General features: G+C 41.0%; 1 protein-coding gene across 1 annotated transcript; it reads right to left on the minus strand.

Moving 5' to 3' along the window:
* Positions 1-163: 163 nt before the first annotated feature.
* On the minus strand, positions 164-10,292 carry LOC112257786 (transcription initiation factor TFIID subunit 9). The gene is made up of 7 exons (XM_024431623.2): positions 10,066-10,292; positions 9,191-9,272; positions 8,198-8,334; positions 7,963-8,097; positions 7,789-7,870; positions 7,476-7,586; positions 164-512 (listed from the first exon to the last, which is right to left on the minus strand). Exons 1-7 carry the CDS (start codon positions 10,126-10,128, stop codon positions 358-360), a joined length of 765 nt encoding a protein of 254 aa, XP_024287391.1. The 5' UTR covers positions 10,129-10,292; the 3' UTR covers positions 164-357.
* Positions 10,293-14,050: the final 3,758 nt, after the last annotated feature.

Consider the following 14,050-nt stretch of genomic DNA (forward strand, 5'->3'; position numbering starts at 1 on the left):
AGCCTAGCAGTTAAGAGTGTTGGGTCAGTAACTGAAAGGTTGCTGGTTTAAATCCCTGAGCAGACTAAGTGAAACAAATCTGTCAATGTACCCTTTTCAGCAAGGCACATAAAGAGCAACTTATAGGAGCAATTGGGGTTATGTCTGCTAAATGACAAATTTATTATCTTCGTCACATATCTTTATTTGTATGTACAAAATTTTGTGGCAAACGGGCATGACAGTTAATCATTTTACACAATGTGATGGGAGAATTGTAAACTGGCTGGCTAACCTCAAAACTAACTTCTACAATATTTACAGCACACAGCTTTCATCTAGCCGATTCCTCCCTGCTTTATCTACTTATCCATGAGGTCATAATGCATCATAGTCATCATCTTCGTGCTTCCTTTTCAGCGATTCACTGGCCAAGTTCTGTGACACCATGTTGGTGGTGATGAGGATGTTCTTAGAGCCGATCAGGGAGGGATTGATTAGGACGTTTTGAACCGTTGGGGTGGATGGTGTGGCTGTCGGGAAAACAAGACAAAAATAATGATTTATTATTAACATTTTGAAATTACATTTTATTCACTGAATAAATGCTAAGACAATCCCCACAAACTACTGAATTGAAGCTTCAGAGACCTGAATTACTCTAACTTTAAATCTCTGAAACTGGAAACACTTATCTCCCTCACTAGCTTTAAGCACCAACTGTCAGAGCAGCTCACAGATTACTGCACCTGTACATAGCCCACCTATAATTTAGCTCAAACAACTACCTCTTTTCCAACTGTATTTAATTTTAATTTATTTAGCTCCTTTGCACCCCATTATTTTTATTTCTACTTTGCACATTCTTCCATTGCAAAACTACCATTCCAGTGTTTTACTTGCTATATTGTATTTACTTTGCCACCATGGCCTTTTTTGCCTTTACCTCCCTTCTCACCTCATTTGCTCACATTGTATATAGACTTGTTTATACTGTATTATTGACTGTATGTTTGTTTTACTCCATGTGTAACTCTGTGTCGTTGTATCTGTCGAACTGCTTTGCTTTATCTTGGCCAGGTCATAAATTGTAAATGAGAACTTGTTCTCAACTTGCCTACCTGGTTAAATAAAGGTAAAATAAAATAAATAAAAAATAACGATGTACAGTGCATTCAGAAAGTATTCACAGCTCAAGCTGTGTATGCAACTGGTTCACCTCTGATGCTCACAGGCAATGTGTATTGGAAGAGATTTCTGAATGTTCTTCCCCCAACATACACCCCTCTAACCAGACATGCTTTATCTACTAATTTGCTGGATGCAGAGTTCAAGTGAAGGTCCAACAAATCATAGAGAAAGCAGACTGTATTGCAATCATCTCTGATGGGTGGTTGAATGGTCGTGGGCAAGGAATAATTAACTACATAATCTCCACCCCCCAACCAGTATTCTACAAGAGCACAGACACAAGGGACAACAGACACACTGATCTCTACATTGCAGATGACAGACAATGCTGCAAACATGAAGGCTGCTTGGTCTAAAGTGGAGGAGTCCTACACTCACATTACACCCATTGGCTGTGCTGCTCATGCATTGAATCTTCTCCTCAAGAACATCATGGCACTGAAAACAATGGATACACTCTACAAGAGAGCCAAGGAAATGGTTAGGTATGTAAAGGATCATCAAGTTATAGCAGCAATCTACCTCACCAAGCAAAGTAAGAAGAATAAAAGCACCACACTGTAGCTGCCCAGCAACACCCGTGGGGTTGGTGTTGTCATGTTTGACAGTCTCCTGGAGGGGAAGGAGTCTCTCTAAGTGTCCATATCGCAGTCTGCCGATATGGACAGCCCCATCAAGAGGATCCTCCTGGATTATGTATTTTGGGAGAGAGTGGTAAGCAGCCTGAAACTCCCAAAATCTATAGCAGTAGCCATTGCACAGATTGAGGGAGGCAATGCCATCCTGTCTGATGTTCAGACTCTGCTTGCAGATGTAAGAGAAGAAATCCATACTGCCCTGCCCACTTCACTGTTGCTCCAAGCAGAGGAAACTGCAGTTCTGAAATACATTAAAAAGCGTGAAGACTTCTGCCTGAAGCCCATACACGCCGCAATGTACATGTTGGACCCCAAGTATGCTGGCAAGAGCATCCTGTCTGGTGCAGAGATCAACAAGGCCTATGGTTTCATCACTACTGTGTCTCTCCACCTTGGCTTGGATGAGGGCAAGGTTCTTGGCAGTCTGCGAAGTACACTTCCACGCAAGGGCTTTGGGATGGAAATGCAATATGGCAGTCGTGGCAACATCTCATCAGCCACCTGGTGGAAGAGACTTTGTGGATCTGAGGCTCTTTCCCTGTTGCCTACATTTTCCAAATCCCACCAACATCAGCTGCCTCAGAGCGCAACTGGTCCTTGTATGGGAATACACACACCAAATCAAGCAAGATGACCAGGGTTGAAAAATTGGTGGCCATCCGGGCAAATTTGAGGCTTTTTGAGCCTGACAACGAGCCATCCTCAACAAGGTTGGAAAGTGACAGTGAAGATGAGGCCTCAGAGTCTGATGTTCAAGAGGTGGACATTGAGGTCATCCATGGAGAAGACATGGAAGCCTGAGGGGAAGACAACCAAAGCTTTAGTTTCTAGGCTATCGTTTTACAGATGTATGTTAAACGTTTTTGGGAGATACGATGGATCATTGGGGATCATTCAATATTATTTTTCTTTTGTTGTTCAGTGAAATCATCCCATGTGAAGAGTCACCTCATTTAATTAAAGTTAAATTTGTAACTTGTTTTTTTTTTTATATTGGAAGGATTTAATCATTTGCAATTATGTCTACTTATGATCATGTAAAAGGTCAATGTTTGTCTCCATATGATATGGTAAATATATCCAATGGAAAAAAACATCTACATTTAAATGGTATTAATATTAATTCCCATGGAAAGTTTCCATGACTGAATATTCCCCAAAATGTGCAACCCTAGTTACAGCCCAAATAAAAAACGGATTAAATTGATGATTAGTAACCCATCTACACACAATACCCCATCATGAAAAAGTAAAAACATGTTTAGAAATTTTAGCAAATGTAATGAAAATGAAATACATAAATATCTCATTTACATAAGTATTCACACCCGAGTGAATAGATGTTAGAATCACATTTAGTAGCGATTACAGCTGAGTCGTTCTAGAACTACAGGATTAAGATTGAATCCTACTACACCGGCTTTGACGCTCGTTGGATGTGGCAGGGCTTGAAAACTATTACGGACTACAAAAGAAAACCCTGACACGAGCCTACCAGACGAGCTAAATGCCTTTTATGCTTGAGGCAAGCAAGAATGAAGCATGCACGAGAGCACCAGCTGTTCTGGATGACTGTGTGATCACGCTCTCAGAAGCAGATGTGAGAAAAACCTTTAAAAAGGTCAACATTCACAAAGCCGCGGGGCCAGATGGATTACCAGGACGTGTACTCAAAGCATGTGCAGACCAACTGGCAAGTGTCTTCACTGACATTTTCAACCTCTCCCTGACCAAGTCTGTAATACCTACAAGTACCTACAAGTTTCAAGACGACCACAATAGTCCCTGTGCCTAAGGAAGCGAAGGAAACCTGCCTAAATGATTACTGCCACCTGGCACTCATGTCGGTAACCATGAAGTGCTTTGAAAGGCTGGTCATGGCTCACAACAGCATCATCCCGGATACCCTAGACCCACTCCAATTCGCATACCGCCCCAACACATCCACAGATGATGCAATCTCAATCACACTCCAAACTGCCTTTTCCCACCTGGACAAAAGGAACACCTATGTGATAATGCTGTTCAGTGACTACAGCTAAGCATTCAACACGAAAGTGCCCACAAAGCTCATCACTAAGCTAAGGACCCTGGGACTAAACACCTCCCTCTGCATCTGGATCCTGGACTTCCTGACGGGCCACCCCCAGGTGGTAAGGGAAGGCAACAACACGCCTGCCACGCTGATCCTCAACACTGGGGCCCCTCAGGGGTGTGTACTTTGTCCCCTCCTGTACTCCCGGTTTACCCACGACTGCGTGGTCAAACAACTCTAACACCATCATTAAGTTAGCTGACGACAGTGGTAGGCCTGATCACCAACAACAAGGCGGTCTTTAGGGAGGAAGTCAGCGTACAACAACCTCTCCCTCAATGTGAGCAAGACAAAGGAGTTGATCATGGACTACAGGAAAAGGTGGGCCAAACAGGCTCCCATTAACATCAACAGGGATGTAGTGGAGAGGTTTGAGAGTTAAGTTCCCTGTTGTCGACATCAACAACGATCTAACATAGTCCCAACACACCAAGACAGTCGTGAAGAGGGCACAACAAAACCTATTCCTCCTCAGGAGACTGAATTGTTTTTTCATGGATCCCCATCTCCTCAAAAGGTTCTACAACTGCACCATCGAGAGCATCCTGACCGGTTGCATCACCACCTGGTATGGCAACTGCTCAGCATCTGACCGTAAGGATCTACAAAGGGTAGTGTGTACAGCCCAGTACATCATTGGGGCTAACCTTCCTAAAATCCAGGACCTATGTAAATAGGCAGTGTCAGAGGAACGCCCATCCAGTCATAGACTCTTCTCTCTGCTAACGCATAGCAAGCGGTTACAGAGCACCAAATCTAAGACCAAAAGGCTCCTCAACAGCTTCTACCCCCAAGCCATAAGACTGTTGAACAATTAATTCAAATGGCCACCGGACTATTACATTGACCCCCCCATTCGTTTTGTACACTGCTGCTACTCGCCGTTTACCATCTATGCAGTCACGTCACCCATACCTACATGTACAAATTACCTCAACTAACCTGTACCCCCGCACACTGACTCAGTACCAGTACCCCTGTATATAGCCTCGTTATTGTTGTGTTACTTTTTATAATTTATTTGGTAAATATAGGACTTCTAAGTAAGCATTTCATGGTAAGGCTACACTTGTTGTATTCGGCACATGTGAAAAATAAATGATTGAACTTTGCACACCTGGATTGTACAATATTTGCAAATAATTTTTTATTAATCTCTGTGAAGTCGGTTGTTGGTCAGCCATTTAAGTCTTGCCAGAGATTTTCAAGCCAATTTCAATCAAAACTAACTGAGCCACTCATGAACATTCAATGTCGTCTTGGTAAGCCACTCCAGTGTAGATTTGGCCTTGTGTTTTAGGTTACTGTCCTGCTGAAAACTGAATCTCTCCCAGTATCTGTTGGAAAGCAGACAAACCAGGTTCTCCTTTATTTTTATCCTAAAAATAAATAAAACTCCCTAGTCTTTGCCAATACATATCCTTGCCACATTTTTTTGCAGTTTTACTTTAGTGCCTTATTGCAAACAGGATGCAAGTTGTGTAATATTTTTATTCTTTACAGGCTTCCTTATTTTCACTCTGTCATTTAGGTTAGTATTGTGGAGTAACTACAATGTCGATCCATCATCAGTTCTCCTATCACAGCCATTAAACCCTGCAACTGTTTTTAAAGTCACCATTGGCCTCACAGTGAAATCCCCGATCGGTTTCCTTCCTCTTCGGCAACAGAGTTAGGAAGGACAACTGTATCTTTGTAGTGACTGGGTGTATTGATACACCATCCAAAGTGTAATTAATAACTTCGGTCAAAAGGGATATTAAATGTCTGCTTTTTAAAATTGTTAACCAATCGACCAATAGGTGCCCTTCTTTGCAAGGCATTGGAAAATCTCCCTGGTCTTTGTGGTTGAATCGGTGTTTGAAATTCACTGTTCGACTAAAGGACCTTAGAGTGTGTGGGGTAAAGCGATGAGGTAGTCATTCAAAAATCAGTCCATGCAACATATGACTTCTTAAGCAAATTTGCACTCCTGAACCTTCAGGCTTGCCATAACAAGAGTTGAATACTTACTGACATTTCAGCTTTTAATTTTTAATCAATTTGTAAAAATTTCTAAACGCATAATTCCATTTGGACATTATGGTGTATTGTGTGTAGGCCAGTGACACAATCTCTAAATTCAGGTTGAACAAAAATGTAACATTTAAAAAGTGTTAGTCCCATGTTTAATGAGCTCAGATAATAGATGCACAAATTTAATAGGTACACAAATTTGTTGAAATCCCTGTTAGTGAGCATTTCTCCTTTGCCAAGATAATCCACCCGACAGGTGTGGCATATCAAGAAGCTGATTAAACAGCATGATCATTACACAGGTGCACCTTGTGCTGGGGACAATAAAAGGCCACTAAAATGTGCAGTGGTGTCACAACAATGCCACCGATGTCTCAAGTTGAGGGAGCGTGCAATTGGCATGCTGACTGCAGGAATATCCACCAGAGCTGTTGCCGGAGAATTTAATGTTCATTTCTCTACTATAAGCCACCTCCAACAATTTTTGAGAATTTGGCAGTACGTCCAACCTATGTCACAACCGCAGACCACACGTAACAAAGCCAGCCCAGGACCTCCACATCCGGCTTCTTCACCTGCGGGATCGTCTGAGACCAGCCACCCGGACAGCTGATGAAACTGAAAAATGTTGGCACAAACTGTCAGAAAACGTCTCAGGGAAGCTTACTTGCGTGCTCTGTGTCCTCACTAGGGTCTTGACTTGACTGCACTTTGACATAATAACTGACTTCAGTGGGCAAATGCTCACCTTCAATGGCCACTGGTATGCTGGAAAAGTGTACTCTTCATGGATGAATCCCGGTTTCACATGTACCGGGCAGATGGCAGACAGTGTATGATGATGTCAACGTTGTGAACAGGGTGCCGGTGGGGTTATGGTGTGGCCAGGCATAAGCTACGGACAACGAACACCGTTGCATTTTATCAATGGCAATTTGAATGCACAGACATACTGTGATGAGATCCTGAGGCCCATTGTCGTGCCATTCATCCGACGCCATCACCTCATGTTTCAGCATGATAACGAGACATGGGACCGTACAAGGACCTGTACACAATTCCTGGAAGCTGAAAATGTCCCAGTTCTTCCATGGCCTGTACACTCACCAGACATGTATCAATTGCGCATGTTTGGGATGCTCTGGATCGATAGCATGTTCCAGTTCTCACCAATATACACAAACTTTGCATAGCCATTGAAGAGAAGTGGGCCAAAATTCCACAGGCCACAATCAGCCTAATCAACTCGATGCAAAGGAGATGTGTCACGCTGCATGAGGCAAATGGTGTTCACACCAGATACTGACTGGTTTTCTGATCCACACCCCTACTTAAGTTATCTATATTCTCAGTATTGTGAAAACCATAGATTTGGGCCTAATGATTGTATTTCAATTAACCGATTTCCTTATATTAACTAACTCAGTAAAATCATAAATTGTTGCGTTGATATTTTTGTTCAGTGTACATAGTATAAACCTAATAGGACTACAGTAGACTTGTTCACCAGCCGTCTGAAACATGTTAGCAGTGTGAAATGAAGGATAGTCTCTTACAGGACTTGGAGGCTGCAGTCTGTGAGGATGGAATCTGAACGGTGAAGCGCTGCCCCGACAGAGACATTGGCGTCCCCACTTTGGTAGTGACTGACTGAACTGAGGGAGTGCCTGGAAACATGCAAGAAGAAAGGAGTCAATGTTTTTGTAATGAAACAGAAAATACATCAGATATGGTAGCAACAGGGCTGCACACCAAAAGGCCAACCCAAATCCCAATGTCAAATGTACGTGCTTGGGACAATGTGTTCGAAAAAATATGTAATACAATGAAGAGATAACTGAAAAGTTAATGCACTAAAGGGTCCCTCACCAAAGGTAGGTGTGCTGGACCTGCTGGATACAGCTGCTACACTGAGACGAGGCACTGTAATTCTCCCCGCGGATGAGGACATCTGCACAGGAGAGGAACAATCAGAAAGATTCACAAAATAGAACAGAATACAATAAAGATGAATTGCAAGTGCAGAGCAGATCATGAGGTTACCTTTTTCTGTATGGATTTGAGCCTGTAGTTAGGAGCTGTTAGACAGTAACGGTCTGGGGGCAGGCGGGGCCCAGTGTATGGCTTAATTAAAGGCAGCGGGGTCTGGTTCTTCTGCCTAGCTACCTCCAGCAGGAACTACACAAAGTCAACATAGTCAGGTGTTAGTCTTGATCATATATGAACACCTGAATAGGCAAATAATGATGTCGGCCTTGACACTGCTACTCAATCTTACATCTCGTGGTGGTGGGGAGGTGAAGGACTGGTCCATGCGACTCTGGATCGCCAGTCTTATATCGTCAGCATCCACATTGTTCTTCTTAGCATGTGTTGCATAGATTTTGGCATCCTCGATTATGGTTGTCACATATCCTGTAAAATCAAATTACTTTATTTTCTTGTAGTGCTCAGTGATCAACCAACATTTGAGTTATTTTGGGGTTTTAAAAATGTATTGACCGACGTCTGTTCAATTATTTAAATTCCATTTCGTTCTTTTTTTTTTGTGAGCGCAACGTGCAGTTTTTCTAGAGATGAATCAGGTCAAGTCCGATCTGTGCGATGTAGTACAGAGTTGTAATTTCCAACAGGCCAATATTATAAATAGCTTAGCCCAGAAATCGTGGTAATGAACTACAATGACCATAATCCATTGCACGCCTACTTGTCTGGTCTGAGACGGAGAGAAGAGATAGAAAAACGAGCGATCGAGATGGATAGAGCACTTGCTTCCTGAGGCATCTTCTCTACCTGAAAAAACATTATATAAGAATAATAGTTGGTATTCAGCAGTCAAAAATATGCCTTATTTACTTTCAAAAACTACTAAAATAGTGATTGTCAGACAGCAGCTCTATAGAGATATGAAATAATAAAGTCATCAAATAGGCCTAAAACACTTTTTTTTAATATATTTCAGTTGTTTATTTAAAGTAAACTCATGTGAATAAATGATGGTTAATAACTGATAAGTAGTAATGGGCAATCAATCACAACCATCAGTCATTGCTTTTATTAATTGCTTTATTCTGTGTCATTACAGCATTCAACCCACATAATACATTTAGTGTGTAAAAGAAATTGACTCTGAAATCCACTGAAACGACCACAAAAAGCACTAATCCCTCAGCACTATTGTTTTGGTACGTTAACGTTTGTCTTGTAGCTGCTAATATGTAATATTGCACACAGAGCATAACAAACAAGGGAGTGTTGAATGTATACTCACTGTAGGTAAATTCCAGCATTTGATTAATCACTCTGGGCTCATACTCTGTTATCCCCATGTCTTTGAGGATTTGAATCATAACCTTTGCAAAGGAAGAATTAGAGGATAAGAAGCTAGAAAAGCAGTATACTGTGTCATCAACTCGTCAATGCAGACATTAGCTTTGAAGTCCCATGGGCAATTCAGACAGCTGACAGGATTTTTATAATAAAGTATGTGTTGGTTTGAATTGACTTTTTGTTCTTAATGTGTTCAATTGTGTATATTTATCTATACCTACCTGTTTATGTGCTTGTTTGTGTATTGTGCAGGGCTCAATTGTGAAATAAACTTTATTTTCAATATGACTTCCTTGTTGAAATAAAGATAAATAAACTAGCTAAGAGCTAGATACAACAATAAAAATTATGCTGGCTGCTGACGTTAGCCTGTTAGTTATCAGTACAAACTAACGTTAACTAGCTACTATAGCTAGTTAAGTTACTGTTCCCAATACAATAGGCAAGTAGATGCATTATGTAAATACATCCAAATAGAATGACATGGGGTTATATTTCTGAACAGCACCCTACATAAATGGACTTTGAAAAAGAAAGTCTTATGTTCTAGTTCTAACGTTATCTACCTAAAAGATAAATAACTGTCTAGCTACCTAGCTCGCAAGCTACCGTAATTTAGCTAACGTTAGTTAACTTAACTAATGTTAGCCACCTAGCAAACGTTAGCTAGCGAGATAATGTGCTGAAAATCCTGCAAAAATCTACTTAAAAACTTAAGACAAAGCCACAATAGACATTTAACTAAACACTCATCATTATTGTGAATGATTGAGACTATGACATTTCACAAATTGTAACTAGGTGGTATACTCCTACCTGTGCATCTTTAGGAACAGTTTTCGGAGTAGCCATTTTCACGTTTGTTCCTTTCCCGCGCATCCACTTCCGCACTAAAATCTAGGTTGAAGATGGGATAATAATAATAATAATAATAACAATAATATTCTTCTGTATTATGCCGGTCCGGAAACAGATGTTGTAGGTGCAAGACGCCACCTATTGTATCAACCTACTATTCTGCAGTATGATTTTATTACACTTTGCGGGGAAAAAATCCCTACCAATTTACCCTACCGCCATTAAAACCTCACCATTATTCCACTAATTTGGCTCTATCTGATGCTACACGAGTCCAGCAGCCAGAGAGGATGTTCAAAACACCTTGTAACTCTTCTGCAGTAAAATCTCATACACCCAAGTACTTCTCTGCAGCTGCCACCACAATATCTATCCTCTGTGATAAACATTCCCTTCCTGAGGTACAGTTGACAACCATGGCCATGAATGTAAAAAAATATATATACTTATTGAACCACACGTAATTCCTATCACTTTCTATTGGCCTTGGCCTACTCACAGGGATTCTCTTTGGACCCATCTTCCTCTACTACTCAATTCAATTCAAGGGGCTTTATTGGCATGGGAAACATATGTTAACATTGCCAAAGCAAGTGAAGTAGATAATATACAATATTGAAATGAACAATAAAAATGAACAGTAAACATTACACTCCAAAAGGATACAGACATTACAAATGCCATACTATGTATATATACCGTGTTGTAATGATGTGCAAATGATTAAAGTACAAAAGGGAAAATAAATTAACATAATTATGGGTTGTATTTACAATGGTGTTTGATCTACACAGGTTGCCATTTTCTTGTGGCAACAGGTCACAAATCTTGCTGCTGTGATGGCACACTGTGGAATTTCACCCAGTAGATATGGTTGTTTATCAAAATCGGGATTGTTTTGAATTCTTTGTGGCTCTGTGTAATCTGAGGGAAATATGTGTCTCTAATATGGTCGTACATTTGGCATTAGGTTAGGAAATGCATCTCAGTTTCCACCTCATTTTGTGGGCAGTGTGCACATAGCCTGACTCTTTTGAGAGCCAGATCTGCCTACGGCGGCTTTTCTCAATAGCAAGGCTATGCTCACTGAGTCTGTACGTAGTCACTTTCCTTAAGTTTGGGTCAGTCACAGTGGTCAGGTATTCTGCCACTGTGTACTCTCTGTTTTGGTCAATAGCATTCTAGTTTGCTCTGTTCTTCTTGTTAATTCTTTCCAATGTGTCTAGTAATTATCTTTTTGTTTTCTCATGATTTGGTTGGGTCTAATTGTGTTGCTGTCCTGGGGCTCTCTTCAGCATATAACACCACCTGCCTTTCTCTCACCGGACACCTCTGATCTCCAGCACCATGGGTACCCCTACAGTTTACACACACAACTTTTTCCACGGATACTACACATTCCTTTGTATCATGTCCTCCTGCACGCTTCTCACATCTAGGAATCTCCCTCCCACACATTGCTGCCACATGACCATATGCTTGACACCTAAAACACCATACTGGGTTCGGGACAAAAGCTCTCATGGGAAAACTGACACATTCTAACTTGACTTCATCTGGTAAAGACTCTGCATCAAAACTCAGTAGTACAGACAGTGTCTTATCTGATTCACCAAGCTCTTCAGCAGGTCTGTGTTGCACCAAACGACGGGCGTCACAGACACCGGGAATCTTCAACTTCAGTTGACCATCCTCAACACTTAACGCCACTCCAGTTATCACTCCATTCAACAGCGCCCTGCTCCAGAGAGGAAAGCAAGTCACAGTTCTTGTCCCCAGTCACGTGGTCGAAGCACACGCTCCCTCTGGATGACAGAAACACAAAAAATCAACACAACTCCACTTGGAGTTACCTTTACCGACCCAACATTCCCCAATATCTTCTCCACCCAACCTGACAACACATATGGATAAGCCAGTAGGCAAGGGTCCATTCTTTTCAAATATCTCACTCCCACTGGGCCAAAAATCACCTTTATCACTATTGGGATGAGGATCAAACTTAGCTTCACTGCACCTGCCACTGCAGTTAATTTACCCTCATTCTCATCATGTTCAATTTCCTTCTGTAGCATTCCATATTTACTCTTAATATGTTCCACTTTATTTATTTTTTATTTATTATTCCCAACCTACAGTTGAAGCCAGAAGTTTACATACACCTTAGCAAAATACATTTAAACTCAGTTTTTCACAATTCCCGACATTTAGTCAGAGTAAAAATGACCTGTCTTAGGTCAGTTAGGATCACCACTTTATTTTAAGAATGTGTAATGTCAGAATAATAGTAGAGAGAATTATTTATTTCAGCTTTTATTTATTTCATCACATTCCCAGTGGGTCAGAAGTTTACATGCACTCAATTAGTATGTGGTAGCATTTCCTTTAAATTGTTTAACTTGGGTCAAACATTTCGGGTAGCCTTCCACAAGCGTCCCACAATAAGCTGGGTGAATTTTGGCCCATTCCTCCTGACAGAGCTGATATAACTAAGTCAGGTTTGTAGGCCTCCTTCCTCACACATGCTTTTTCAGATCTGCTCACACATTTTCTATAGGATTGAGGTCAGGGCTTTGTGATGGCCACTCCAATACCTTGACTTTGATGTCCTTAAGCCATTTTGCCACAACTTTGGACATGTGCTTGAGGTCATTTTCCATGTGGAAGACCCATTTGCAACCAAGCTTTAACTTCCTGACTGATGTCTTGAGATGTTGCTTCAATATATCCACATAATTTTCCTGCCTCATGATGCATTCTATTTTGTGAAGTGCACCAGTCCCTCCTGCAGCAAAGCACACACACAACATGATGCTGCCACCCCCGTGCTTCATGGTTGGGCTGGTGTTTTTTGGCTTGCAAGCCTCCCCTTTTTTCCTCCAAATATAACAATAGTCATAATGGCCAAACAGTTCTATTTTTGTTTCATAAGACCAGAGGACATTTCTCCAAAAAGTACGATCTTTGTCCCCATGTGCAGTTGAAAACCGTAGTCTGGCTTTTTCATGGCGGTTTTGGAGCAGTGGCTTCTTGAAATGAAAACTACACATTTACTGTGAATACATTGCTCTTATAGAATATAAAGCTATTCTATGTTGCAAAAATATGGTGAATTTCCAAGTGTAATGAATTAAATAATCTCACTAGGTGGTGCTGTGAAACTTTAGGTTAATTTAGCTGGCCTTTAACAATCATCAAAGAAGAATTTGTGTGTGTGTGTGTGTGTGTGTGTGTGTGTGTGTGTGTGTGTGTGTGTGTGTGTGTGTGTGTGTGTGTGTGTGTGTGTGTGTGTGTGTGTGTGTGTGTGTGTGTGTGTGCAAATTACTTCTACCTATTTACATATTGATTGCCAAAGCCTGGACTTAATTGACATATGGAGAGTTAAAAACCCTGGAGAGAAACAATACACATGGAGTAATAGAGATCGTTCACTACAATCAAGAATTGACTTGTAGGTGATAACCTCTAGTCTTGAGCCCAACACTGTAGAGGTAAAAAATACTGCCTGCAGTCCTAACGGATCATAAAGTCATATGGCTGACTTTCAGAATGTGCAGTAACGATGATTAAAAAATACTCTGGTGGTTATTGGAAATTAAACAACTCATTGTTATTGCATGATGATTTAGAAAATGTGATTAAGAATCTAATTTCTGTTTACTGGAATCTATCTACATCTAATGCAGAATATGGGAAATATTGGGAACTGCTGACATTTCAAATCCGCTCAGCCTGTATTACTTGCTTTAAACGGCTTGCTTTAAGAAGGAAATGTGAGGTAGCTGAACTCTCTAAGACAGTTGCGGATATCACAGAGATTGGGCATCTTGATCTTAATGAGAAAGCTAAATTGAAGGATTCACAGAATCAACTAGATACATTTTATGAGGAAAAGGCTAGAGGAGCCTTCATAAGATACAGAAAACAATGGTTTGAGGAAAAA

This window comes from Oncorhynchus tshawytscha, linkage group LG09 (genome assembly GCF_018296145.1).
Source record: "Oncorhynchus tshawytscha isolate Ot180627B linkage group LG09, Otsh_v2.0, whole genome shotgun sequence".
Taxonomy (NCBI): Eukaryota; Metazoa; Chordata; class Actinopteri; order Salmoniformes; family Salmonidae; genus Oncorhynchus; species Oncorhynchus tshawytscha.